Source organism: Alligator sinensis, unplaced genomic scaffold, assembly GCF_000455745.1.
Source record: "Alligator sinensis unplaced genomic scaffold, ASM45574v1 scaffold370_1, whole genome shotgun sequence".
In the NCBI taxonomy this organism is placed as follows: domain Eukaryota; kingdom Metazoa; phylum Chordata; order Crocodylia; family Alligatoridae; genus Alligator; species Alligator sinensis.
Genome location: NW_005842128.1, coordinates 632034 through 655503, shown reverse-complemented (window position 1 = coordinate 655503; position 23470 = coordinate 632034). Strand labels below are relative to the sequence as shown.

The 23470-nt window shown below is 42.6% G+C and overlaps 1 protein-coding gene across 6 annotated transcripts in view; it reads left to right on the top strand.

Annotated features, from left to right (window-relative positions):
* The window catches only part of DIP2C (disco interacting protein 2 homolog C), a 203134-nt gene that overhangs the window by 166225 nt on the left and 13439 nt on the right, over positions 1–23470 (top strand). For 5 of the 6 annotated variants that reach the window (XM_025205760.1, XM_025205758.1, XM_025205757.1 and 2 more), the window contains 3 exons: positions 18785–18842; positions 20929–21003; positions 22651–22825. In XM_025205760.1, coding sequence (XP_025061545.1) covers positions 18785–18842; positions 20929–21003; positions 22651–22825 — 308 coding nt within the window. The remainder of the gene's footprint in view (positions 1–18784; positions 18843–20928; positions 21004–22650; positions 22826–23470) is intronic. The other variant, XR_003094383.1, reaches the window with a different exon arrangement.

Genomic DNA, 23470 nt, shown 5'->3' with positions numbered 1-23470 from the left:
AGGGAAAGAAGAAAACAAGAAACATTTGTGTAAATCAGTCAACACATAGTATGTTTGTTTTTCCAGCCTTTTGACAGGGTTACAGGACAGTGTCATCTGTAATCTAAAGAAAAACACCTGTTTTTCAGGACTAAAAACAAAATTATTTAAAGAATAGATTTATGGTGCTCTAGTTTAAAACTTGGTCCAAGTTTTTTTTTCTAGAGAGTTAGCCATAGATTAAGATAAAATACCAACTGTAGGTTCTGGTATGTCTAATACAGTATACTACATTTGTCTTCATTGTGATTACTTTTACTTTCCACCCAGTTTTTATTTTTCCTTTTCCATAGCATAGCGTGCCCTCACTGCAGAATCACAACAGCCATTCACCCCAAGTTGCCAGTTCGTTTCCATGAGTAATTTAGCAATGGGTGTTATGCTAGTGGTTTCCCCTGGGGGAATGCAGTGCAACATATTCAAGCTGCTCCGGCCACCTTTTACTGACAGTGTTGCTAGTTGTTGGTATGCGGCAAGATTTGCGTGGGAGGTCTAAGTAACTATAAAAGATTCCTACATTTATTTTAAAACACTCGTTATTTTAAGAATATTACAGATACCCCAGTTTCTTAAATAGCAATTTAATTCATGATAAAAAACAACAACTGGAGTTATAGATCCCAGAAGCACCCAAAAATGGCTGGCCTGGGCCCTCATACAATGGCTCATTGTAGTGGAAACTCTCTGGAAGACTAGGCTAATCTCTTCCAAAAAGTTTCTTGCAAAGACTGTGTACTCTGTACAGTGCCCAATATGGAGTGTGGGGGTCCCTGCATTGCTATGGTTTTCTTCAGAAATTTAGCTTTCATTAACTGACAATAAACTCTGCATTTTAGACGGACATGCACAATGCACAGTGTCTTGATCTGCACATTTGATCTATTTGCAGTTTCTGAAAGTTGTGGTAAGATGGTGAAGAAAAGTGACAGTGACTTCACAAATCAGACCTTGAGGAAGGTCTTAATGTATTAATGTTCTACTGGGAAAGTATTGTCAAAGTGCCTCGGTTTTTATTAAAGGCAAATAAAGCATCTTCCAATATATGCAAAGCTACCAAAACACCAGTATTTGTTTTTTATGAAAGTCATCTATATTTTGAACGTTGTTTTTCTCAGCCATACCTGTGAAGGTGAAAGATTAATAAACACTGATATACCACACATTTAAAAAGAACCCAAACTGAAACAAAACAACACCCACTGTATTTGTATTAGTGTTACTTAAAAGCCACAACCAATTTCACATGTGCTGTGGCCACCCTACAGCACATGTGCCACACGTGGCATGGGCAGATCAGAGAGAGAACAGGCAGCACAAATTGCGTCAGGAACCAGAAAGCAGAGCAGTAGATGAGGCAGGGTACACGAGGAAAGCAGAACAGGAAATTGGGCAGGGAGCACAGAGTAGGGTGCAAAAAGCAGAGCAGCAGATCAAGGGGATTGGAGTGGCACTTAGGGACAGCACAAAACTAATTTGTGGCATGCCTGCCAAAAAGGTTGGCCCCCACTGACCAAGATCATGATAGGTACCGTAAAAGCAAACTCTGCTGTGAAAAAGCTTATATTCTAAATAGAAAAGCTAGAGATTAGGAGACAGGAGAATTACCCCTGCTCTGCAAAAAGGAATTTGAGGAGCCAAGAAAAGAAATGGCTTACTTGAGTCCACACAGCAGTGCTGCAGCAGAGCCAGGAAAAGGACCAAAATCTTCTCCACTCCAGTTTCAGCCACAGCTGTTTGTCTATTATGGCATCTGGATGATTTGGGCTTGCAAATAATGAAAAGTAATGTTGCTTCAGTCTTCATTTTAAGGCTGAAATGTACAGGCAAAACACACTATTTGATATATTTTGTAGGTATGTTGGGTAAAATTGCTTCATACTACTTTATTATTATTCCTGAATTTTCTGTGCCTCTTATTTCTGGTATTTCCTGTGCCTCTTTGTCTTCTTGTAGTCTCTGAAAACCTGTTTAACTTTTCCAGTTTCACTGTAATCAGTAATGATCCAGATCTGATTCTTTGATAGAACTTCTTGTGAGCTTGTGACATTTCTTCTAGAAATATTTCTCTAGTAGTTTTATGTCTTATGTCATATGGATAGGGACCTACCCATTTTGTGGATTGTATGAGAGCCGGCATTGCCTGCAAAATCCAGACAGTGCCTGTGAAATCCACAGAATCTGTGAAATCAGCAGGGTGGGACGACACAAAAGTGACCAAGCACTGCAGCAGCTCATCGGGGTGGGGAAGGTGGGGAGGAGAGGGCTTACATTTAACGGGCTCTCAGCAGGATGGCTGCCACCCCCACCTCTTGCCATGGATTGGTTGCAACGGCCACTTATGTGGCCCTGCCCCTCCACCAATCAGCAGCAAGAGGAAGTGCTGCATGATGGACAGCCCTCATAGCCAATCAGCAGTGAGGGAATAGATCACATGACAGGCAGCCTCTGAAGCCAATCAGCAGCAGTGAGAGGTGGCCACTGGGTCCCCTCAGTCAATCATAGGCATGAGGGGCATGCTGTGCTCCACCTGTGAAATGGCTGCTCAAACCCATGTTCTGCTTGTGAAATCAGGACAGCAGTCCCCATGAATTAGGTAGGTCCCTACATATTGAGGTTCAAGAGCTGCTCATATTTGCTGGCTCATGTCGCTGATAATTCCTCAGTCACTTATCCCATTCATTTCCCCTTCCAGTCTTGTTTTTCTTTACCTGTTATCTGAACTATTCCTGCAGTGCAGGGTTGCGGGCGACCAAACATGATCTGGGGAAAGTCTTTCTTCCACTCTGGAAATCCCCACTTCTCTAAATTTTTCAAACTAGCTCTTAGTAGTTGTTATTGACCTTTCACTGTGGAAGGAAGAGCATCTTTCACTTTTTCCTTCTTAGGTAGCCTTGGATTTGCATGGTATGAAAACAGAAATAGAGAGATTTAAATATCTTGATATTTAAGGAATGTTGTTTGGATTATCAGTCCATGAAAGTATCCGTATTACAATGGTTAGTTTCAGTTTGGTGTGAGAGAAATTGTCAAGCCTGTAATTCTCACGGTTGGAGGGAGGAGGCAGTTCTTTCATTGTAGCTACAGCTGGATGGAATAAGGCAAACAACATGCACATGCTGGGGAATATAAAGGAAGAAAATGAAACAAATACATTGTCTAAAATATAAACACTATATATATTTCTAAAATATCAGTTTTGTAACTGCATCATATACTGCTTAGCTTTCTGTAAGCTTTGTCGCAGAAAAATTTTTGCACATATCCTCTTCAGTTAATGAGGAAATACCATACTTAAGTGATTAAATTCAAGAAATCACAAATGTTAGGAGGAACAAAGCACGTGGGACCACTGATCTGAAAGCAGGTTTAACAAGTAGAAAGAACAAGAATCATTTAGGGCCTTGAAGGGTAGGCCAAGAAGTTGGAACTTAACATTATGGAAATGCAGTTCCTCAAAACACAAGCCCTGTCAGTAGCATAGGAACGTAGAACTGGAAGGGACCTCACAAGGTCATCTAGTCCAGCCCTCTGCTCAAGGCAGGATCATCCCTGACTAAACCATCCCAGCCAAGTTGTCTAACCTGTGCTTGAAAACTTCCAAGGATGGAGATTCCACAACTTCTCTAGATTGCCTTTTCCGATGTCTGGCCATTTTAGTCAGAAAGTTCCTTTTTATCTGCAATCTAAATTTTCCCTGCTGCAGCTTGAGGCCATTGCTCTTAATCCTGTCCCTACAACCACAGAGTAGAGCCCACCTCCATCCTCTCTATAATCACCCTTCAGGTATCTGAAGACTGTTATAACATCTCCCCCGCAGTCTTCTCTCTTCCAGACTAAATAACCCTTGTTCTTTCAGACTTTCCTTGTAAGTCATGGTCAAGGAATGGGTAAATTTAGGCCTTTTATCTGAGCTGTTTTGAATGAGGGGAAACACAAACAATGAAGAGCAACTCTTTAATGTTGTATACCAGGGATAGGCAACATCTGGCCCATGGGTTGGATCGGGCCCACTGTGGACTCCATTTCCCAGCATCCCCTGCCCACGTCTCTGTGGCTGGTTTCCATGGAGACCCCAGGGGCAGCAGGGCCATGACAGCATGGTACCAAGGTTTCCATGGAGCCTGGCCCCAGCAGCACTGGCAAGGCGTGCAGCTGGGTGGGGGCTGGGACCTTGTGGTGGTGACAGCGTGGTCTAGAGCCAGGGCAGAGCTGCGATCCACTGCTGCTCACATGCCCTGAGCAGGGGCATGCAGGCAGTGGATTGCGGCTCTGCCCTGGCTCTGGACCATGGTGTCACCACTGCAAGATCCCAGGCCTAGCCCTGGAGCAGTTCCCTGCCCAGCCACACACCCTGCCAGGGTTGCTGGGGCTGGTCTCCATGGAAACCCTGGCCCCATGCTGCCACGGTGCTGCTGCTCCTGGGTTCTCTGTGAAAACAGAGTACAGTGACTTGGGCAAGGGCTGCTGGCAAATGAAGTCTGGCCACCAGCCAGATTCGCCATTTTGCCCACCCCTGTTGTATACAGAGGTGCACCTAGGCATAATAAGCCAGAAGTCAGAAAAAAAGGAATATTATTTTATGCCAAATATTGTACGTAAAACTTTCTGAGAATGAAATATATTAGACTGAGGAACAGTCTTTAAGTGAAGTGGAAGAAGCCCAGTCATTGCAGACATTTTAAACAAGATTAGACCAAGCATAAGAAATGTACTTCATAGAATACTTTTTCTTCGGTTGGGAGATAGACTTAGCTTAGCCCTATAGTCTTTTTCCACCCATTTCAGAATAATATTATCTCAAGGCTGTCTCCATATAATTACAGAGTAGTGTAGGGATGCTTTTCCCACTAGCGACAGAGCATCAGTGATTAGTAGTAACTACACCAACCACCTAGGACCTTTATATTAGTTCAGCACAATACTTAACAGCTTCTCTGACAAATTCTCTGTGTCTGTGATCGAAATTGGTGGGGATACTAGCAAGCTACAAAATACATCTTGGTAGATTTTTCATCACTGACACCATGGGCAGATCTAGGATTTTGAAAAGTGGGGTGCACATAGTAAAGTGCAATATAACATATAACACAAAACACGTTTTTCTCCAGGTAAAAAAGAAATCAGTAGCTTTACTAATATGCTTGGAGCCTAGGATTAAATTTTTCAGTTTAAGATTGATGCAAAAACAAGTGTCATTCCATCGGAATGAGTTAAAGACAATCTGCGGGCCTTGAGATACAAGCTACATTACCGGGAGCAGCTAACATTCAGCAGAATTGCAGAACAAAGCTTGATTAGTAGGCCATCAAGCCCACTGAACAGAAGAGAGGGTCAGTAACACGTGTGGAATGAAGAGCTTAGAACGGGGTAGGCAGCCCCCAGCATGGGTGCCAGAGCATGGCACATGAAGGCATTTTGGTTGGCACGTGGGCCTTGGGGCAGGACAGCAGGGAAGGGGCTGGGGCTGCACTGCCATAACAAGGATTGGGCCCCTTGTGCCCCCCTGCTGTCTGCCCCTGGCATGCCAGTATCTTACAAGTTCTCGTTGTGTGTATTTTGGCATGCTTCCCTTTGGCACTTTTTGGCATTGCCCACCCCTGGTTTAGAAAGAATTAAGTACATTTTAATGAGCCATGAAGTTAATTAACTTCCTCGCTGCTGTCTGAATAGAAATGCTGCTTCCACTTCCAGGAAGTTGTCTTTAAATTTTGGGTGAAGCAAAAATCAAAGGGGGGTGTGACTGTACCAGTGTAGTCCCCTTGGATCCAGCCCTGACTGAGAGACCTGTAGGGGAAAAAGGAGACTAGAAATGAGGATGGGAAGAGAGGGAAGGAAGGAACAAGTTATATAATGGTAACTACTTTCCTGTTTCACAGTAGAAAAGCAGGGCTATAATGTCATGCTTGCTCATTTCATTCTGCAAATTGATCTTCCTACTCTGCGATTACAAGTGTAAGTGAGAAAAAAATCTGTATTTTAAAATGTATCCGTTCTACAGTCCCCTTTCAAGATCTTTTATTTTAACTTGGAATATATAGGCAGCTCCCTGAATTTGAACTAGAAATTCAAACACATCATGAGCTTTAGATTTTTTCTTTAATAGGTTAATTATAAAGACCCACTCTGTTTCTTTGACAATACCTGCCAGTAGAAATTAAGTTTTAAAGAAATGACACTATTTCCAGATAGAATCACTGTGAGGCATAATTGCTTGTGGCTGTGCTGCCACATTAACCTTTCCTGCTACTTATTTCATAAATATCTTGGGAGTATAAATATTTGGAAAAAGAACTACCCTGGTTATCATAAACTGAAAAGAGATGAGTTCATCTGTTAATACAGTAACTGATTCTTGCATTGATGAGCTGTTGCAGAAACATTAGTTTCAGAAGTGTAACCCAAACTATGCTGTACAACGGCTGCTCGTGTTACTAAACCTATTTGCCTTGCTGTGATAATAGTGATAGTGCCTGAAGAAAGAGAGAGTAAACAACTTTTTAGACACTTCTGTGCCGTGTGTTTTTGTGGAATAATTGAAATCTCTAATCTTTTTAAATCATGTTATTAATTTGGAGTGAGGAAGAACTAATGTGAACCTGTGACTATTGTAACTTAAAATTTATAACAAAATAATTCATAAATGCTGTGCACTTTGTTTTGGGGGGCTTTCTGTTTGGTTGATTGTTTTTTAATGCCACTAATAGTGAGGTCTCTTCCTTGAATTTTACATTTTTACCATAGGTGAAAAAAATATATTGAAAATCAGGGCCCCGATACTGTAAACACTTGAGAACAGATACTTGACTTTATGCAACTGAATTTTCACATGAAGTAAATAAGACTACTTGTGCCCTTAAAATGATGCATGTGCCTGAGAACTTGCTACATCAGAGGCTAAAGTTTAACTTTTATTAAGAATCGAAACTGTTTCAGTATTAGCAATGAAAAGATTGTTTTAAACTTTAAACATATAGTCAGTAATTATAGTGTACTTCACACAGATCAACATTCATAAAAATACTGACCTAAAATTGTCTTTAGCAGTTTATGGCTATAAAATGGGAAGAAAGTAAACTGGTAACATGAAATAAAAGGTTTTAATTAGTCTAAGTTTGAAATTGAGAAAAAAAAACCCCATCCAGCAGGATTTTAACAGAATCAGAAACTGAAAAAACATTCGGGATTCTGATGTGCTCAGTAAACTCAGATGTGAGGGCAAGAAATTAAAAAAAAAAATTGAATTGAAAAAATCAGATAGCAAGAATAGGAATAAAATGGAAGACAAGAATGATTAAAGAGGAAGTAAGAGAGGCAGCCATAGGAAGGCTTTAAAAAAATCAAAGGATCATAGAAAATTAGGGATGGAAAGGACCTCAGGAGGTCATCTAGTCCAACCCCATGCTCAAAGCAGGACCATCCCCAACTAGATCATCCCAGCCAAGCCTTTGTCTAGCCAGATTTTGAAAACCTTCAAGGATGAAGCTTCCACCACCTCTCTGGGTAACTGGTTCCAGCATTTTACTACCCTCCTGGTGAGAAAATTCTTCCTAATATCTAACGTAGATTTCATTTGCTGCAGCTTGAGACCGTTGCTCCTTGTTCTGTCATCTGCCACCACTGAGAACAGTCTAGCTTCATCTTCTTTCGAACCTCCCTTCAGGTAGTTGAAGGCTGCTATTAAGTCCTCTCTGTTTCCTCTTCTCTAGACTAAATAAGCCCAGTTCCCTCAGTCTTTCCTCAGAAGTCATTTCCCCAAGCCCCCTCACCATTTTTGTCACCCTCTGCTGCACTCTCTGTAATTTGTCCAAATCCTTTCTGTAGTGGGGGGCCCAAAACTGAACATGGTACTCCAGATGTGGCCTCACCAGTGCTGAATAAAGGGGAATAATCACTTCAAGTGACCTACTGGCAACACACCTACCAATGCAGGTAGGTATGCCATTAGCCTTCTTGGCAACAAGGACACGCTGCTGGCTCATATTCAGCTTATTGTCCACTGTAACCCCCAGGTCCTTTTCTGCAGAGCTGCTGCCCAGCCAGTCAGCCCCCAGCCTGTAGTGGCGCATGGGATTGTTCTGTCCTAAGTGCAGGACTTTGCACTTGTCCTTACTGAACCTCATGAGATTTCTTTTGGCCCAATCCTCCCATTTGTCTAGGTCACTCTGAATCCTAGCCCTACCCTCCAACGTATCTACTACCCCCTCTCAGCTTGGTGTCATCTGCAGACTTGCTGAGGGTGCACTCTATGCCGTCTTCCAGGTAATTGATGGAGACATTGAACAAAACCGGTCCCAGGAGCAACGTCTGGGGCACTCCACTTGATACTGGCTGACAACTAGACATCAAGCCATTGATTAGTACTCTGAGCCCAATGCTCCAGCCAGTTTTCTATCCACCTTACGGACCATTTATCCAGCCCGTACTTCCTTCGCTTGCTTGCGAGAATGTTGTGGGAAACTGTACCATGTAAACGTTATAGGGAAAGCAATGCAGATGGAATCTTGTCATTGGCGGGTGTCTATAGGCTCTTCGATATGATATCCTCAGGTTCCTGGCTCATGTATCTAGCTGTACTGAAAAAAATGGATTATACTACTGATTTCACTGGGACCTATTGTTGCCTTAGTTATTAAATCTAATTCCTTTTTTAGTTCTTGGTCAGTATTAAACTGTAATATACCTTTTTTGTTCATCAAGGTTGCTGTTTCATTGTAGACATCCTTTCCTAATACACATAGATATTGGGTGTACTCTTGTTCTCGCTAAGACAGTCCTATAGATGACAGTATTTTCAGTGATTCATTTTCATGGTCACTTCATTAAATGTTTACATTTATAATTGCTTTATATTTACCATATTTACACAAACATAAGGTGAGGTTTTTTTCCCCAATTGGCATGGTGGGGAAAGCCCCTCATCTTATATTTGCATACAAGAGAACCTTCCTCATTAAATACACTGCCAATCGTTAAAGGGGCACAGTATTGGAAGCCAAAAAAAAAAAACCTGTCTCATTACAGTGGAAGAAACATGGCAAGAGACCAATATGACTGCTCAAAGAGCTTCTAAAATGCTTGAAATGCAAAAGGAAAGCACATAAGCAATGGATGAATGGGTGGGTCACTGAGGAAGCAGTGGGTCCTCTGTTAAGAAGCCAGGTGGAATCCCTAACACAAGATAAAAAGAAGGTGGGGTTACTCAACAGCTACTTTGCCTCAGTCTTCACAAAAAATTTAAGCTGCCAGACACCTAATAGGGATTATCTGGATAAGGAAGGGGGCAAACTGAGGGTGGAGATAACAAAAGAGATGGTTAGAGAGCTTTTGTTGGGTCTGAATGAATTCAAGTTAGCATAGCTGCATGAGCTTTATTCCAGGGTCCTGAAGGGGCTGGCAGAGGAGATCTCCGAGCCGTTGGCCATGATCTTCATGAAGTTGTGGGAGACCGGCCGAGTACCAGAGGTCTGGAAAAAGGCCAGTGTAGTGCCCCTCTGAAAAGTCTTCACTCTAAAAAAAAAAAAAAATGCAACTTCTGACCTAGCCTCACTCCAACACCTGGACAGTTACTGGAGCCACATCCTAAGGAAGGCCATTTACAAGCATCTGGAGAAAGAAAAGCTGATCACAAGCAGCCAGTATGTACATATGAAAAGCAAAACATGTCAAACAAACCTGATCTCCGTCTTTGACAAAGTAACTACTTATGTGGATGAAGGGAATACTGTGGCTGTAGTGGATCTGGACTTCCTCAAGGCTTTTGACAAGATCCTGTGCAACCTGTTCATAAACAAATTGGAGAAATGTGGGCTGGATAAAACTACTACAAGACGGATAACTAGCTGAATAGCTGCAAGCAAAGGATAATTATTAACAAGTCCATATCAGAAAGTCAGGAGGTGTTGAGTGGAGTCCCACAGAGGTGGGCCCAGTACTGTTCAACATGTTTATTGATGATTTGGATGCTGGCATAGAAAGCTTCTTAAGCAAGTTTGCAGACAACACAAAACTGGGGAGGATTGTGAACACACTGGAGGATTCAAGTGCAGGTCAGAAGGATCTTAACAGATTGGAAAGTTGGGCTAGAGCTAACAGGATGAAGTTCAATGTGGACAAATGCAAGGTGCTACACCTGAGGAGAAATATTCAAAAATACAAATACAAAATGGGAGACATCTGGCTGGATGACAGCTCTGTGGAAAAAGACTTGGGAGTCTTGGTAGACCACAGACTTAATATGAGTCTTCAGTGCAATGTGGTTTCACAAAAGGCAAATGCAGTTTTGGGCTGCATCAATAGAAGGATTAGGTGAAAGGCACGGGAGGTGATAGTGCCACTTGGCACTGGTTAGGCCTCATCTGGAGTAGTGTGTGCAGTCCTGGGCTCCACATTTTAAAAGAGGATATAGAGAAGTTAGAGAGGGTTCAGAGGAAGGAACAAAGATGACTAAGGGGTTGAATGGCAAGTCATGTGGATAGAGGCTAAAGAAGCCAGGCATGTTTAGCTTGCGGAAAAGGTGCTTAAGAGGGGACATGATAGCAGCCTTCAAATACTTGAAGGGCTGCCATAAAGAAGAGGGAAAGCACCTTTTCTCTTTTGCTGCAGAGAAGAGGAAGCAGACCAATGGCTTGAAGTTGCAGCAGCGTAAATTTAGATTGGATCGGGGAAAACCTCTTCACTGTGAGAACAGTGAGGCAGTGGAATAGGTGGACTAGGGAAGTTGTGGACTCCCCGGCTCTGGAGGTGTTCAAGAAGAGGTTGCATGGCCGGTGGTCAGGGATGATCTAGGGGTAGCAATGCCTATTTTTTTACCATGGATATTTCCCATGCTCTTAGGCTTTGTTGGTTGCTCCTGCTCCTCTCCCTTTTTTCTGTTGTGTCAGGGTGCTTTTAAACCTCCCCAGAGGCACTGGGTGTTGGCTACAGCTAAGGCAGGGGACTTGAACTGGGGTGTGCTGATTCTCCTGGTAGGAGCAAAGCTGGAGGTTCCTGGCTAGAGGGTCTTGCCCCTCCACTCAGAGTCAGACTGATCGCTGTATTTGGGGTCAAGAAGGAATTTTACACCATGGGGTGGGGGGAGGGGCGTGTAGCCTTCTACCTGGGGCCTCTTGAGCGTATATTGACAACATTTTATAAAAACAAGATACTGGCTGCTGTGGATCCCCTGCTTTACCTGTGGCAGGTTAGGGTGTTAGGTCTTCATTGTAAGGGTTGAGCATAGTCTTTTGCAGAGTTTAAATTATAATTGTACAGGATGGTTTGCATAGGGATGATCCTGCTTCAGGCTGGGGCTTGGACTAGATGACCTCTGGAGGTCCCTTCCAGCCCTACTTCTCTGGGAATCTATGACTCAGACTGCTTCCAGGATCAGCATGTGCTCAGTAATGGAAAGCAACTATGAAGTTGATTGAATGCAGCCAACACTGAGCATGACTGTAAAATACATGGCTCCTATTGGGAAAACATGCTGATGGAAATCTATCGCATGAATAGGTTAGTGCAGCCCATCTGAATATGATATAATGCCCATTGTGCTGAGTCCCCCTCACTGCTGATTCTTTTTCAACTCTGCCTCTCAGCCTGTTGCATGTAATTATTGTGGCCCCATCTTCCATGAGGTGGAGCTGGACCAGGCAGCCCTGCACCTCATCTGCATATAAACGGTTGGATGATCCCAGGACTCTTGACAAGAACATCCAGTTCCTATTGTGAGCGGGAGGCAAAATAGCACATAGATCTTGTGTTGGCGGGTATCTGGAGTACACACACCTACCGGGCAGTGCTGAGTGTGGGGTCACCATGACTTGAAATGCTGTTGACTCTTTTGGGGCCCGGCCCAGTAAATAATGAACCTGTTGGATTTAGACTACAATTAATTATCATTTGCACTATGTATATGTAAGGTTTCTCGGCCTCTTGTGAGTTAAGATTGAGTATAGGGAGTATCTGAAGTCTTGAACTAAAGAGTCTGGGATGTAGGATGCCTGCCTATAGTATCTGGGAGCATCCAAACCCCAAGATGTCCGGGCTTGGGCCTGCACATAGGGTGCTTGCCAGTGGATTTGGGAGTACCTGAAGTCCCAGGATGATAGGTCTGGGATAGAGGATGCTCGCTGAGTGTAGCACCATACATCGTGTTTAGAACGATTGAGTTTTGCTTGCTCAATCAATATGGTTTTTGGAACAATTGAGTTTTGCTCAATCAGTATGATTTGCCTAATTTGACCTGGAGCTCAAAATATATTATATTAAAAAAATGTGTAAGTACAAAAGTGCTGCTTAAAAGTGTGCTTATGCAGTATCTGTGCTAAAAATTGCAGCAGTTTAAAAAAAGGTAATATGCATCAATTCTGGATGAACTAGTCTATATGTAGCTGTAGGAATTTGCCTGTATGCAAATTACTACAGGCATGTTTATTTCCAAGTAATTTTCAGACTTGCCCTTCACTTCCACATGCTCAGGAAGAACAGAGTCTGACGGTAAAGGGAGGGGGAACGGGCTGCAGGGGGAAGAAGTTGAGGGGACAAGGGTGCCCCCTGACCCTCCCAGATTTATTTCCCCTGCTGTCGTAGTGGGAGGGGGGACAAATTCAAGACAAATCTGAAATAATTAGATTCTACACCTGGAAAAATAATAGCAAATTTATACATTTTCCATTTATAGAATCTAATTATTGTGGGCGGTTGTTTTATATTTGGGGTCTTCCTGTATTCGAGTAAATATAATAGTTTTAACTGGGCTGGGAATGTAATGACATTTCACTGAGACAAATGTTAATGACATGGAGGAAACACAGATGAGTAACATCTCTAAGTGATTAGACAAACCTGATATATACCTCTCCTACTTGCAGAAAATATTTTAAATAAAATTACCAAAAATATTAATAGACAAGGATTTTTTTGGGTTACCTTTTTTTCTATTGGACGAACTGCACAGTTAGGATAGACTAAGAGCAATTTTCACATACAGCACACTCTGTTTTAAGGTCTTCAGGGTCTTCTTGCCTCCCACACAGTTCCTGGATCATCACAGCTACAACATCACTCCAACACTACTAAAAATGTTAAAATAATTTATTTTTAACAACATTTTACCTTCCTGGTCACTTTACACAAAATGCTCTTACAGGTATAGATTGCTGTAATTTTAAAATGACCTCTTTTATTTGGTAACTATAACGTATCCAAAGTTTGTAAACAATTATATAGGGAGGAGTTTCTGCCCATTAAAAGGGCTATTGAGAATTCCAACTTACATTTATAGTCAGCATGCTAGCCATAAAAAATGTCCATATAATGGTCACTTATAAACATGCTCTGGGGTTATGGGGGGGGTGTTTTAATTAGAGCAGCACTTGGGAGCTGCTCCCCTACTGCCACTTTGAAATGCAGGGACTCTGAATACACAAGGTGCTGCAGGACACTGGATTAATCAAATCTGCTCCAACAGAGTCTAATCGGAACGTGTGTAAAAGTGCCCAATGTGTCCAAAGAAAACATTCAGTTTTAGTTTAGGAAAAAAGTATAATGCTGTGGCCATGTCATCATTCTTTCACCTTTTACTATAAGGTAGAAGGTGGAAGAATTCAAAGGAAATCTGCATTCAGTAATAGGAGTAGTATCAAGCAGCAATTAAGGAACAATCGGAATAAGGTCTTTAACAAGGTTCACCAGGGGATGGAGACAAAAGCCCAGAGTCTGGAGACCTGGATAAAAACACAGTAAGAGAAAGCAATAATGGAAAACTTAGCAATGTTCTCAGGGACAGGATAAGGGAGACTGTTAGGTACCTGAAATGTTTATGCACTAATGCAAGAAGTATGGGGAACAAACAAGAAGAATTGGTGGTCCTAGTTAAACACCATTAACAAGCTAAATTAGGAATTATGATGTAATTGAGATTACAGACATGTGGTAGGATAGTTCAGTCATAGATGGACGTAGCTTGTTCAGGAAGGATAGGCAAGGGAAAAAAGGAGGAAGTGTTGTCCCGTATATAAAAGCAATGTACACTTGTTCAGAGGTGCACTACTAAGTGGAAGGTAGGCCTCTTGAAAGCTTCTGGGTAAGGTCAGAGAAGAGAGCGACAGAGGAGATGTTATGGTGGGTGTTTGCTAGAGGCCTCCAAATCAAGAAGAGGTGGATGAGGCCTCCTTTAAATAAGTGACTTTTCCAAATCTTTGGATATAGTTCTCATGGGGGGCTTTAATTATTAGGACATTTGCTGGGAGGGAAGCACAGCAGTACACAAGCAGTCTAGGAAATTCCTGGAGTGTGCTGGGAATATTTTTTTGACTCAAATGGTAAAGGGGCCAATGAAGGGGGAAAGCTCTTTTTGACTTACTGCTCACAAATGGAGCAATTAGTTGAAAGTATGCAAGGTGTAACTTGGGCGATAATGGGCACAGCTACATGAGATGCTTAACTTCTCATTAGCATAGTTTAGTGTGCAGTAAGCATGTGCGTCTACATGGACGTATGCATACTTCGCAGTAAACCCCCCTAATCCCTACTTCCAAATCCTACTTGCAGATTTGCTCGGGATTAGTATCAGCACCGTAGCACTCATGTAGACACCTGACCAGGCACAAAAGCTGCTTCCAGTCAGCCATCCACTAGGGGGCAGGAGATAGCTCCCAGCCCCCGGGAGCTGCCTGCTGGGATTATATCCCCCTGCCCTGGCAGCAGGGATCTCCAAGCCCCCTGCTCCCAGATTGCGATCAGGGAGCTTATCTCCCAGCCGCCGCGCTGCCATTGCGATCTAGGAGCGGGGAGCTGGGATAACAATCTCCCAGCCTGCCTCCATGACTGCAGAGCTCAGGCTGGGAGATGAGCGTATTTCCTGCTCAGCACCGCAAGCTCAGAGCTGGGGGGAGAACAAGCTCCCCAGCCTGTCCCCCCACCAGCTCTGTGCGTACAGAGCTAGGCAGAGAACAAGTTCCCTGGCCCCTGCTTTGCGTGCCTGGGTGGGGACAATGTCCCCTTGCCCTGGCAGCAGGGAGCTCCCAGCCCCCACTCCCCAAGCATGGCGCAGGGGCTGGGGACAGGCTGGGAGCAGGGCTTCGTGGGATCTATTGTGAAGCACCTAAAGGAGAGCTAGGTGTTCAGGAGTAGCCAGCATGGATTCATCAACAGCAAGTCATGCTTTACCAACCAGATTTCCTTCTATGATAAGGTGACAGGCTCAGTGGATGAGGGGAGAACAGTGAATAATGATATCCCTTGACTTGAGCAAGGCTTTTGACACTGTCTTCCATGACATTCTCATTAACAAGCTAAGAAAATACAAACTAGATGAAAGTACTGTAAGGTGGATAGATAACCGATTGGATTATAGTACTCAGTGAGTAATCAGTCTAGTTGGGAGGAAGTATCAAATGGGGTTCCCCAGGGATTTGCCCTGGGTCTGTTATTGTTTAATATCTTCATTTGGATAACGGGATCAAGTGCACACTTAACTTTGTGGATGACACCAATTTGGATGGACACCATCTTGCAGATACTCCAGCCGGTAGGGCTAGGATCTCCAGAATAACTTAGATAGACTGGAGAAGTGGTCTACAATAAATTGAGTGAGATTCAACAAGAACAGGTGCAAAGTCCTACACCTGGGACAGAATAACCGCATGCACAAATACAGAGTGGAGAATGACTGGCTAGGGTGTAACTTCAGTATTGCAGAGAAGGATCTGGGGGTTATGGTGGCCCATAATGGTTGAGCTGACAGTATGCTATTGTTGCAGAAAAAACAAAAACAAAAAACCCAGCAGCATCCTGGGTTGTCTTGACAGGCGTGCCTCTTGCAAGTCAAGGGAAGTGATTCTTCTGCTGTATTCAGCACTGGTGAAGTCTCACCTAGAGAGCTGTGTCCAGTTTTGGGCCCCACATTTCAAGAAGGACGTGGACAGAAATGATCAGAGCCCTGGGGAGCTTAATTTATGAGGAAAGACCTAAGATTATTTAGTCTGGAGAAGAGAAATCTGAGGGTGGGATTTGATAACGGTCTTCAAATACCTGAAGAGTGATTACAGAGGGGATGGAGATGGGTTTTTCTTTGTGGCCTTACAGGATACAACTGGGAGCAGCAGCCTCAGGCTTCAGCAAGAGAAATTCAGGTTGGAAATTAGGAGTAACTTTCTGAGTATGAGAGTGTTCAGGCATTGAAACAGGCTACCCAGAAAAGTTGTGGAATCTCCATCCTTGGAAGCTTTCAAAAGCAGGTTAGACAGACATGTGGCTGGGATAGTTTAGTCGGGGATGGCCCTGCCTTGAGCAGGGGGCTGGACTAGATGACCTTGTGAGCTCCCTTCCAGCCTTACTTTCCTATGATCCTAAGTATTGCACAGATAGTGGAGTAGGTATTAAGATATCTGGCTGTGCTAAATAAAATGTTTGTTAATATAATAGCCTAAACAGGTGTTTGTACTTAGTCTGACACCATAGATAAGTCAGAAATTGCAAACATCTACACGTACTGTATTCACTATTCACTGTCAGGAAATCTTTGCTACCTGTGTCTGAACTGAGGGGGTAGGAATTGTTTCACCTCAAACTGAGAATTTTCCATCAATATTTGAAATGTAGAGTAGTGGCAGGAGTGGGAAGCTTAAATTTGGATGAAAACTGGAACTGCTCTAAGAAAATCTTACCTAGGCAGTCTATATAGAGTGGTCTTCAGTGTTTCTGGTGGTTATTTTTAGCAAATCAAAAGCTCTGCCTATTTAGTAATAAATTACGAGACCTCTATTATGTTTCTGTCAGACCTGAAGCTATCATGCATTGGATATTGATTTTTTTTCCTTTGCAAAACAGCATAGCAGACAACTAAGAGGTTCCTAGGTAGTTCAAAGGATTTTGAATGTGAGGTATAACCTCTCCTGTAATGCATATTGGGGGTAGTTTATTTTTATTCATTTATACGATAGGTATATACATGGCACAATGCAAAGCTGTGAGGATGTAGGCTGTGCTGGGTACCAGAAGTGCTATCACTGTAGTAATACTGTGCTTTGCCCAGGCTAAGTAGCACAGCTGAGAAGCAGCATATACTAGCCTGGCAATGCAGCGTTCTAAGGGGGCTATCTTGCCTCCAGTACCTCTGCATGGCACTGATAAACCCTTAATTTGATTATCACTTAACACCCTCTGAGTTCCTCAGAGGTGTGACAGGTAGTAGATTAGTGGTGGCTCTGAAGAGTGCACTTTGCAAAATTTGTATAATAGTTTACTGGAGATAAAGGAAAAGGCCTTATCTGTGTTTTTAATATTTGTTAGTATTGCAGTAGTTACAAAGTACAGTCATGCCTACAGCTCTCAACTATGCTGGAAATCCATTCTGTTATGTATTATACAAATTTACACTCAAAGGTCTTAACATTTAAATAGATGTAATAAAGGATATGATGGAGAAACGCAGGCTAGTACCGTACCCACTAGGCAGTGCTGTATTTCCCTAATAATCAAGAGTAATTCAATTGCTGCAACTGCAGCAGTGTTCTGGGAGGGCAGGTTTCTCTCTTTGAGAACCACATTATGACAATTAGTCTATTTTAGGTTAAAAAAGCACAATAGAAACCACCTGGTGGCTTTATGTGGACCAGGTGAATGATGGAAAATGTATTTTGCTCAACCCACTGCTTCTTAAGAGTACATGCTGCACCTGCATAATTTCAGCTACTGTTCAGTCTCCAGGTATAGCTCCAAGCAGGGCACACTATAGTCGTTTAACTTCAAAGTGACAAAGGCTTGGATAGACGGACCTGAATTTCAGAACCTTTGCCTGTGCTCCAGCTGAAAGCAGTTGAGCTGCATCTCACTTGTTCTAAATACTAGACAGGGCTCCAGGGTCCTGCTGTGCACCTTCCACATGAACAGCCTATTCTCTGCCTCCAGGGCTGTGAACAAAGCAACAGTTCAACTCTCCTGCCTTGTGCGTTGCAATCCTAGCTTTTGACAGGTGATTTTTATTGCAGTAACAGTTAGCAGTCTCCTCCCCTGCTCCCCGCTTTCCTTGCAACAGCTGAACTTTCCAAGCTTTACTTTTCTTCTAGTAAGACTATATGCTCAGCTCCTTTCTTTCTTTGTTCATACACTATTGAGGCAGGGCAGGATATATGGAGCAAGCTGAAGAGCAGGTAGCTCACCTCCTGTCAAGGGACCTAATGAGGAATCACAGAAAGAGAAGCTCAGCCATGATTTTCCCTAGTCTACAGCCCCTTTACTCTGCCACACAAAAGAGTTTAAAGTTTAGTTGACTTGTTAGGGACTCCACTCAGCCTCCTTAAGTGTACATTCACGCCCAAGACTTCTTCAGCAGGTGTTTGCTCTGTAGGCTGAGCCTTTTTGTACATCACAAAGCAGACCACTACAGTACTCTGCAAGAGTAAGGAAGGGAATTCCACCCACCAGCTCCCAGGTTCCTTACTGGTGACTGGAGTGGGAAAACGAGTCGCTTGCCAAGGAATGTAACATTTACAGGAAGAAAGAGCTGCAGCAGAAACAGTGCACCTTCCAGCATAAATGTCTCACCTGGAATAAAGGTCGCTCCTAGAGTATAACCAGACTTCTTTTCCATTAAACCAATGTGTTGATTATTGAAATGTTTGCCAAACGCTCTCCACTGAAGATACGTAATGGGGGCAAACTGGTGGGTAATGGTTAGTTATAAACTACCTGCTATAACCATGGCTTTTAACCAGTAGTTGGTGTTTAGTCATTAAGTCTCATCTTTTTTATTCCATTTCAGAGTTCGTTTAGTAGAAAGAGGATCTCCTCATAGTTTGCCCTTAATGGAATCAGGAAAAGTAAGTATTGTGAGAGAAACTGAACCCATCGTCTATATTAATTCTTTTAAAAAATTGGTTTGGGAGGCGTTTATATTAAGTATCCTGACACTCAAGCTCTGGTCCAGTGGTTCTCAACCTTCTTAGGCTCATGGCATCCCTCTTTCACTTTTCAAAATACAGTGGCACCCCATTTAAAAATGATATTATGAATTTATTATTGGTTCATTAGGTTGTTTTAATTATATTCACCCCACTTCCACAGACAGATAGAACTGTACTGCATGGCTCCTGCAGAGCCAGAGCCAGAAGCAGAACTGGCCAAAGCACATGTTCTTGGCACAGGCCTTCCCAGTCTGACCCCGCACCTCTTGGAAGCAGAGGCCGGCAAGGCAGGTGGAACTGTTCCGACTCTGACAGCCTCCTGGAAATAGTGACGTGAAGCAGTGTCACCTCATGGGGGTGGCGGCCTGGAGATCGAAGCCACTGCCAGAAGGTAGAACTGCACTGCACCTCTGTGTCCAAGAGGCATGTTGGAGCCGAACCATGAAGAGCTGCAGCAGAAACAGTGCGCCTTCCAGCATAGTGTAACGAGGTGCCTTTCTGCTGCAGCTGCTTCTCGGTTTGTCTCCAATGTGCCTCCTTGAAACAGGCCATTTGATCCCCCGGTGGGAGTGGCAGCAGCAGTGTGGCACCCCAGTGCAGAATCCCTGGTTCTCATCTCCAGTTCTCAGACCCTCACTGCAGGACAGCAATACAATTAGGCACCAAGGATCCTTATGTTCCCAGGGGAATTTCTTTTTTTAATGTATGACTATCAAGCGTAAAATGTATAATGTGTCCTGGAAGCTGGGACCTGAACCTAACCTCCTTAGCATGGGAGGGCTACAGCCAATGGGCAGAGGCAGGCTTCCCTTTGTTTATTCTCCTTCTGGCCCCAGGACTTGCGTTCTCGGGTGCCCAGTGACCCGATGTCAACAAGAGCTGAACTTCCCTACTCACTTCTATAGCTTCCTGATTAGGGCAGTGCCATGGGAGGTGGGATGTGTGAGTTTGAGTGAGGGCCTAGAACCACACATTCCCTCTCCTGGGTGAGTGCTCAAACCACTAGTCTGTTGGACAAGGGTGGCCATGCTGAATTTGAACTGAATTCAGCACGGGTGATGCAAGTGAGGTGTGCTTAAAGCATGCATACTATACCAAGTCCCTCCAGCACCAAACTGAATCACAGTGGAGCTGAGTTAGAGGGAAAGCAACTAGGTGGTCAAACTTAATTATTTCTTGCTATGCTCAAAAGCCCAAGTCCAGATGCATTGAGAACTTGGTAGTTCCAAGTGGAGGTGTTGCCTGAACTTGGGGACTGTAGTAATAAAAACTTGTTGTTTAATTCTTATTCATGCCTGGCTATCTTTATTGAACCCAGTGATCGCTGCTGGAACCTACTGAATTTGGTGGCTTGTGGATGAAAGCCTAATCCTTTGAAACTTAAATTCTGTCTACATTCCATTTAGGTGTCTCTAAACCAAAGTGGATTGAGCCTTGGGTGCCTATAAAACCACCAGCAATAGCAAAACCCTCACTAGATTTTATGAGGCATTTGCTGCTTCTTTTCTTTTTCTTTTCAAAGTGCAATCTCTTTTGGGGCTAGAGGGTTTGGTACTTATTTTTCTATAAAGTATTATTCCGTTTTCTTGTTGGAAAACTTGCAGTGGAAATGAGTCTCTATGCTTTGAGTATATTTCATATGGCAGGACGACTTTTTTTTTTTAAAAAAGGGTAGTTTTCCAGTACTTCATAAAAATGGCCGTATTGGATCACCTGAGCTCCTGGAAGTTTATTCCATGGCTGGATTCTCTCAACTGATAGAGAAGATAAGGGATTTTTCTCAAAAATTGTACTGATAATAATCTGTAACAGACTCCAATTAGGTAATCTATCACAAGTGGCTATTTTCATTTGTTAAGTAAGATGGTTACTTAATTATTTTAAGATTTCTCAGAGAGTCATCTAACAGGCTCTGGGGACAAATATCATTATATGGTTGCATAAACAGATATGTGCTTCATCTGTTTTTCATGGTATCTGACTCATTTTTGCCTTCCAATAGATCCTCCCTGGAGTTCGTATCATTATTGCCAATCCAGAAACAAAGGGACCCTTAGGAGACTCTCATCTTGGTGAGGTGAGTTATCATAATTGTTCCTTAATCTGTTCTGCACTACATTATAGAAATAAAAACCTTTTCCCTCTATATTTGTATCTTCCCAAAATAAATATAAAAAATGCCAGGTTAAGGACATTTTATACAGCATGCAACTTCCTATGATATGAAATTACCCCACAAAACTTCTATCCCTATTAAGAACCTTCTCTTGTCACGCTTGAAAATTAGAAGAGTACACCTGCTGTTCCTCTTCACATTTTCTATTTTTAATTATCTCATTACTTCTGATAAAACCTTACATGAAAAGTGTTTCTTTATTGAATATTACTGCATCAACATATTATGCTTATGATTGCTGTGCTCTGCTGGACCAAAATATTCTCATAAATCTCATTTAGCTGGATGTTTCCTGCTTATTTTATGTTGATGGAATAATAAAATTGAACATCAAATGTTTTATTGTCAATGGGCAAATAAAGATTTCATTAAACAACATGAAGAATTTTTTTGGTCCTGGTTAAAATGATAGTGTGCCTCTTGGCAGCATTGACATGATGGTACAGTTAGGACGGTCCAGGTAATATGCCAGAGGCAAAGATTTTTATGGGCGGTATCTTTTACTGGATCAGCTGTATGTTTGGGATGGACTTAAACAGGCTTTCAAATGCAGTGCAGGTCACCTGAAGAAAATTGCACTGCATTTAAAAACTTTAATCTAAATCTGCCTCAACCACGAAGCTGGTCAAGAAAAGTGTACCTCCTGAGATTTATAATCCTTCAGAGTTCACCAAATATCCATGCTCTTTGCTAATGGTGGAGCTCAGCGTATTTTATTAAAAGTATTGTCAATGTCTCCTTCTTATTTCTTTTTCTACTGAAGTTAACTTGCATGGGTTAGTGTTTCTTACACTAGCTCCTGCAATGGCTGCAAGGCTAATTTTAAAGTTTTGAAAATGAAAATTACCTTGTAAATAACAAGAAGTATTGGTTGATTAAGGGACAAAGTCCTCCTGTCTCACTTGCCCTAAAAGTCCTATACGTCTTCCAGCCCTTTTACTTGGCATAAGCATTCTTTAAAAGCCTTGAAATAAGTTGGGGAAAAATTTTCTCCAGCACAGATGCTACAGAAAACATCATAAGACTAATGTCAGAGGACACCCTCTCATCACAAGGTGTGACACAGGACGTAAAGAGCTTGCAGAGAAAGAGAGGGCACATCAAGGGCAAACCTATAGAGCTGTGAAAATTTTGGGTAGGACAGTTCCCTCCAGGGGAATCCTAGAAGACTGAAATAACTTACTCAAGTCTGCAGAACTGGCTTACTTATGCAAGATGCTTCGCAAGCCACAAAGCAGCTGAAGTCCAGGAGACTGCTGCAAAGATTAGGCAGGCCCTACCTCTGGACTGTCATTTCTGTGCTGCACCTTCAGGAGGCACAGTGTGGAACCTCACCCTTGGACTTGAGTGAGACCATGGACAGATGCAGGATTTGGCCCCCAAATAAGCATGAAATGGGATATTTGTATCGGAAATCAGCTTCTTAAAGGGCAGTATAGAAATACTTAATTCTTTCTAATTGTGATTAGAATATAAGCAGCAAGAGTTGTCAATAATGCTCCTCCTTGGATAGGTACTTTAATGACAGTATAATTACTTTTCATGTAGATATGGGTTCACAGTGCCCATAATGCCAGTGGGTATTTTACCATATATGGAGATGAATCTCTGCAGTCAGATCACTTTAATTCAAGACTCAGTTTTGGCGACACACAAACTGTTTGGGCTCGGACTGGCTATTTGGGGTTTCTGAGAAGAACAGAACTGACTGATGCAAATGGAGGTAAAAATACTATTTCCTTTCCTAAATTGTCTTTGTTCATAGCTATAAAAAATAAATATATTGTATAAGCTTTTCAGACATGACCTGCTTTGTGTACTAGCTCTTAACATCAAATATCCCCATTCTGTGAGGACTAAAAGCCTCTGAAGAAGCATTTTCAAAATGAATACTAAGAAACAAGAGGGTGAATCAAGAGGGCTGCCAGTCATGGCAGCTAGGTTATATTCCTTTTGTTACATCCCCGCTCTCCTATGCTGTTGATATAGGCGATGGATTCTGAGAGGAAGGGACCTCTTGACATGCCAGAAGTGCTTTCGTTTGAAAGGTCCAAAATATTCTTAGAAAAACCATTTACCAGAGTTGTTGTAGGACTGCATGAAGGAGACACCTTCATTTATTACTCCTACTGTTACGGCAGAGTTATTCTGAAGAAGTTACTAGTATCATTTTCTTCTTGTTTTGGAGCCAGTTTGTTAATAATTCAGGGGCAACTCCTTAAAACTTAATATAAGCTATAACTAGAAAAGGAGACTCCTTGCTGGGGTTATTTGACCCCAGCAGTCCTTCCTGCCCAAAGCAGGGAGGCTGGACCCGATGATTTCATGAGGCCCCTTCCAGCCCTAAACTTCTGTGAATCTGTGAAAT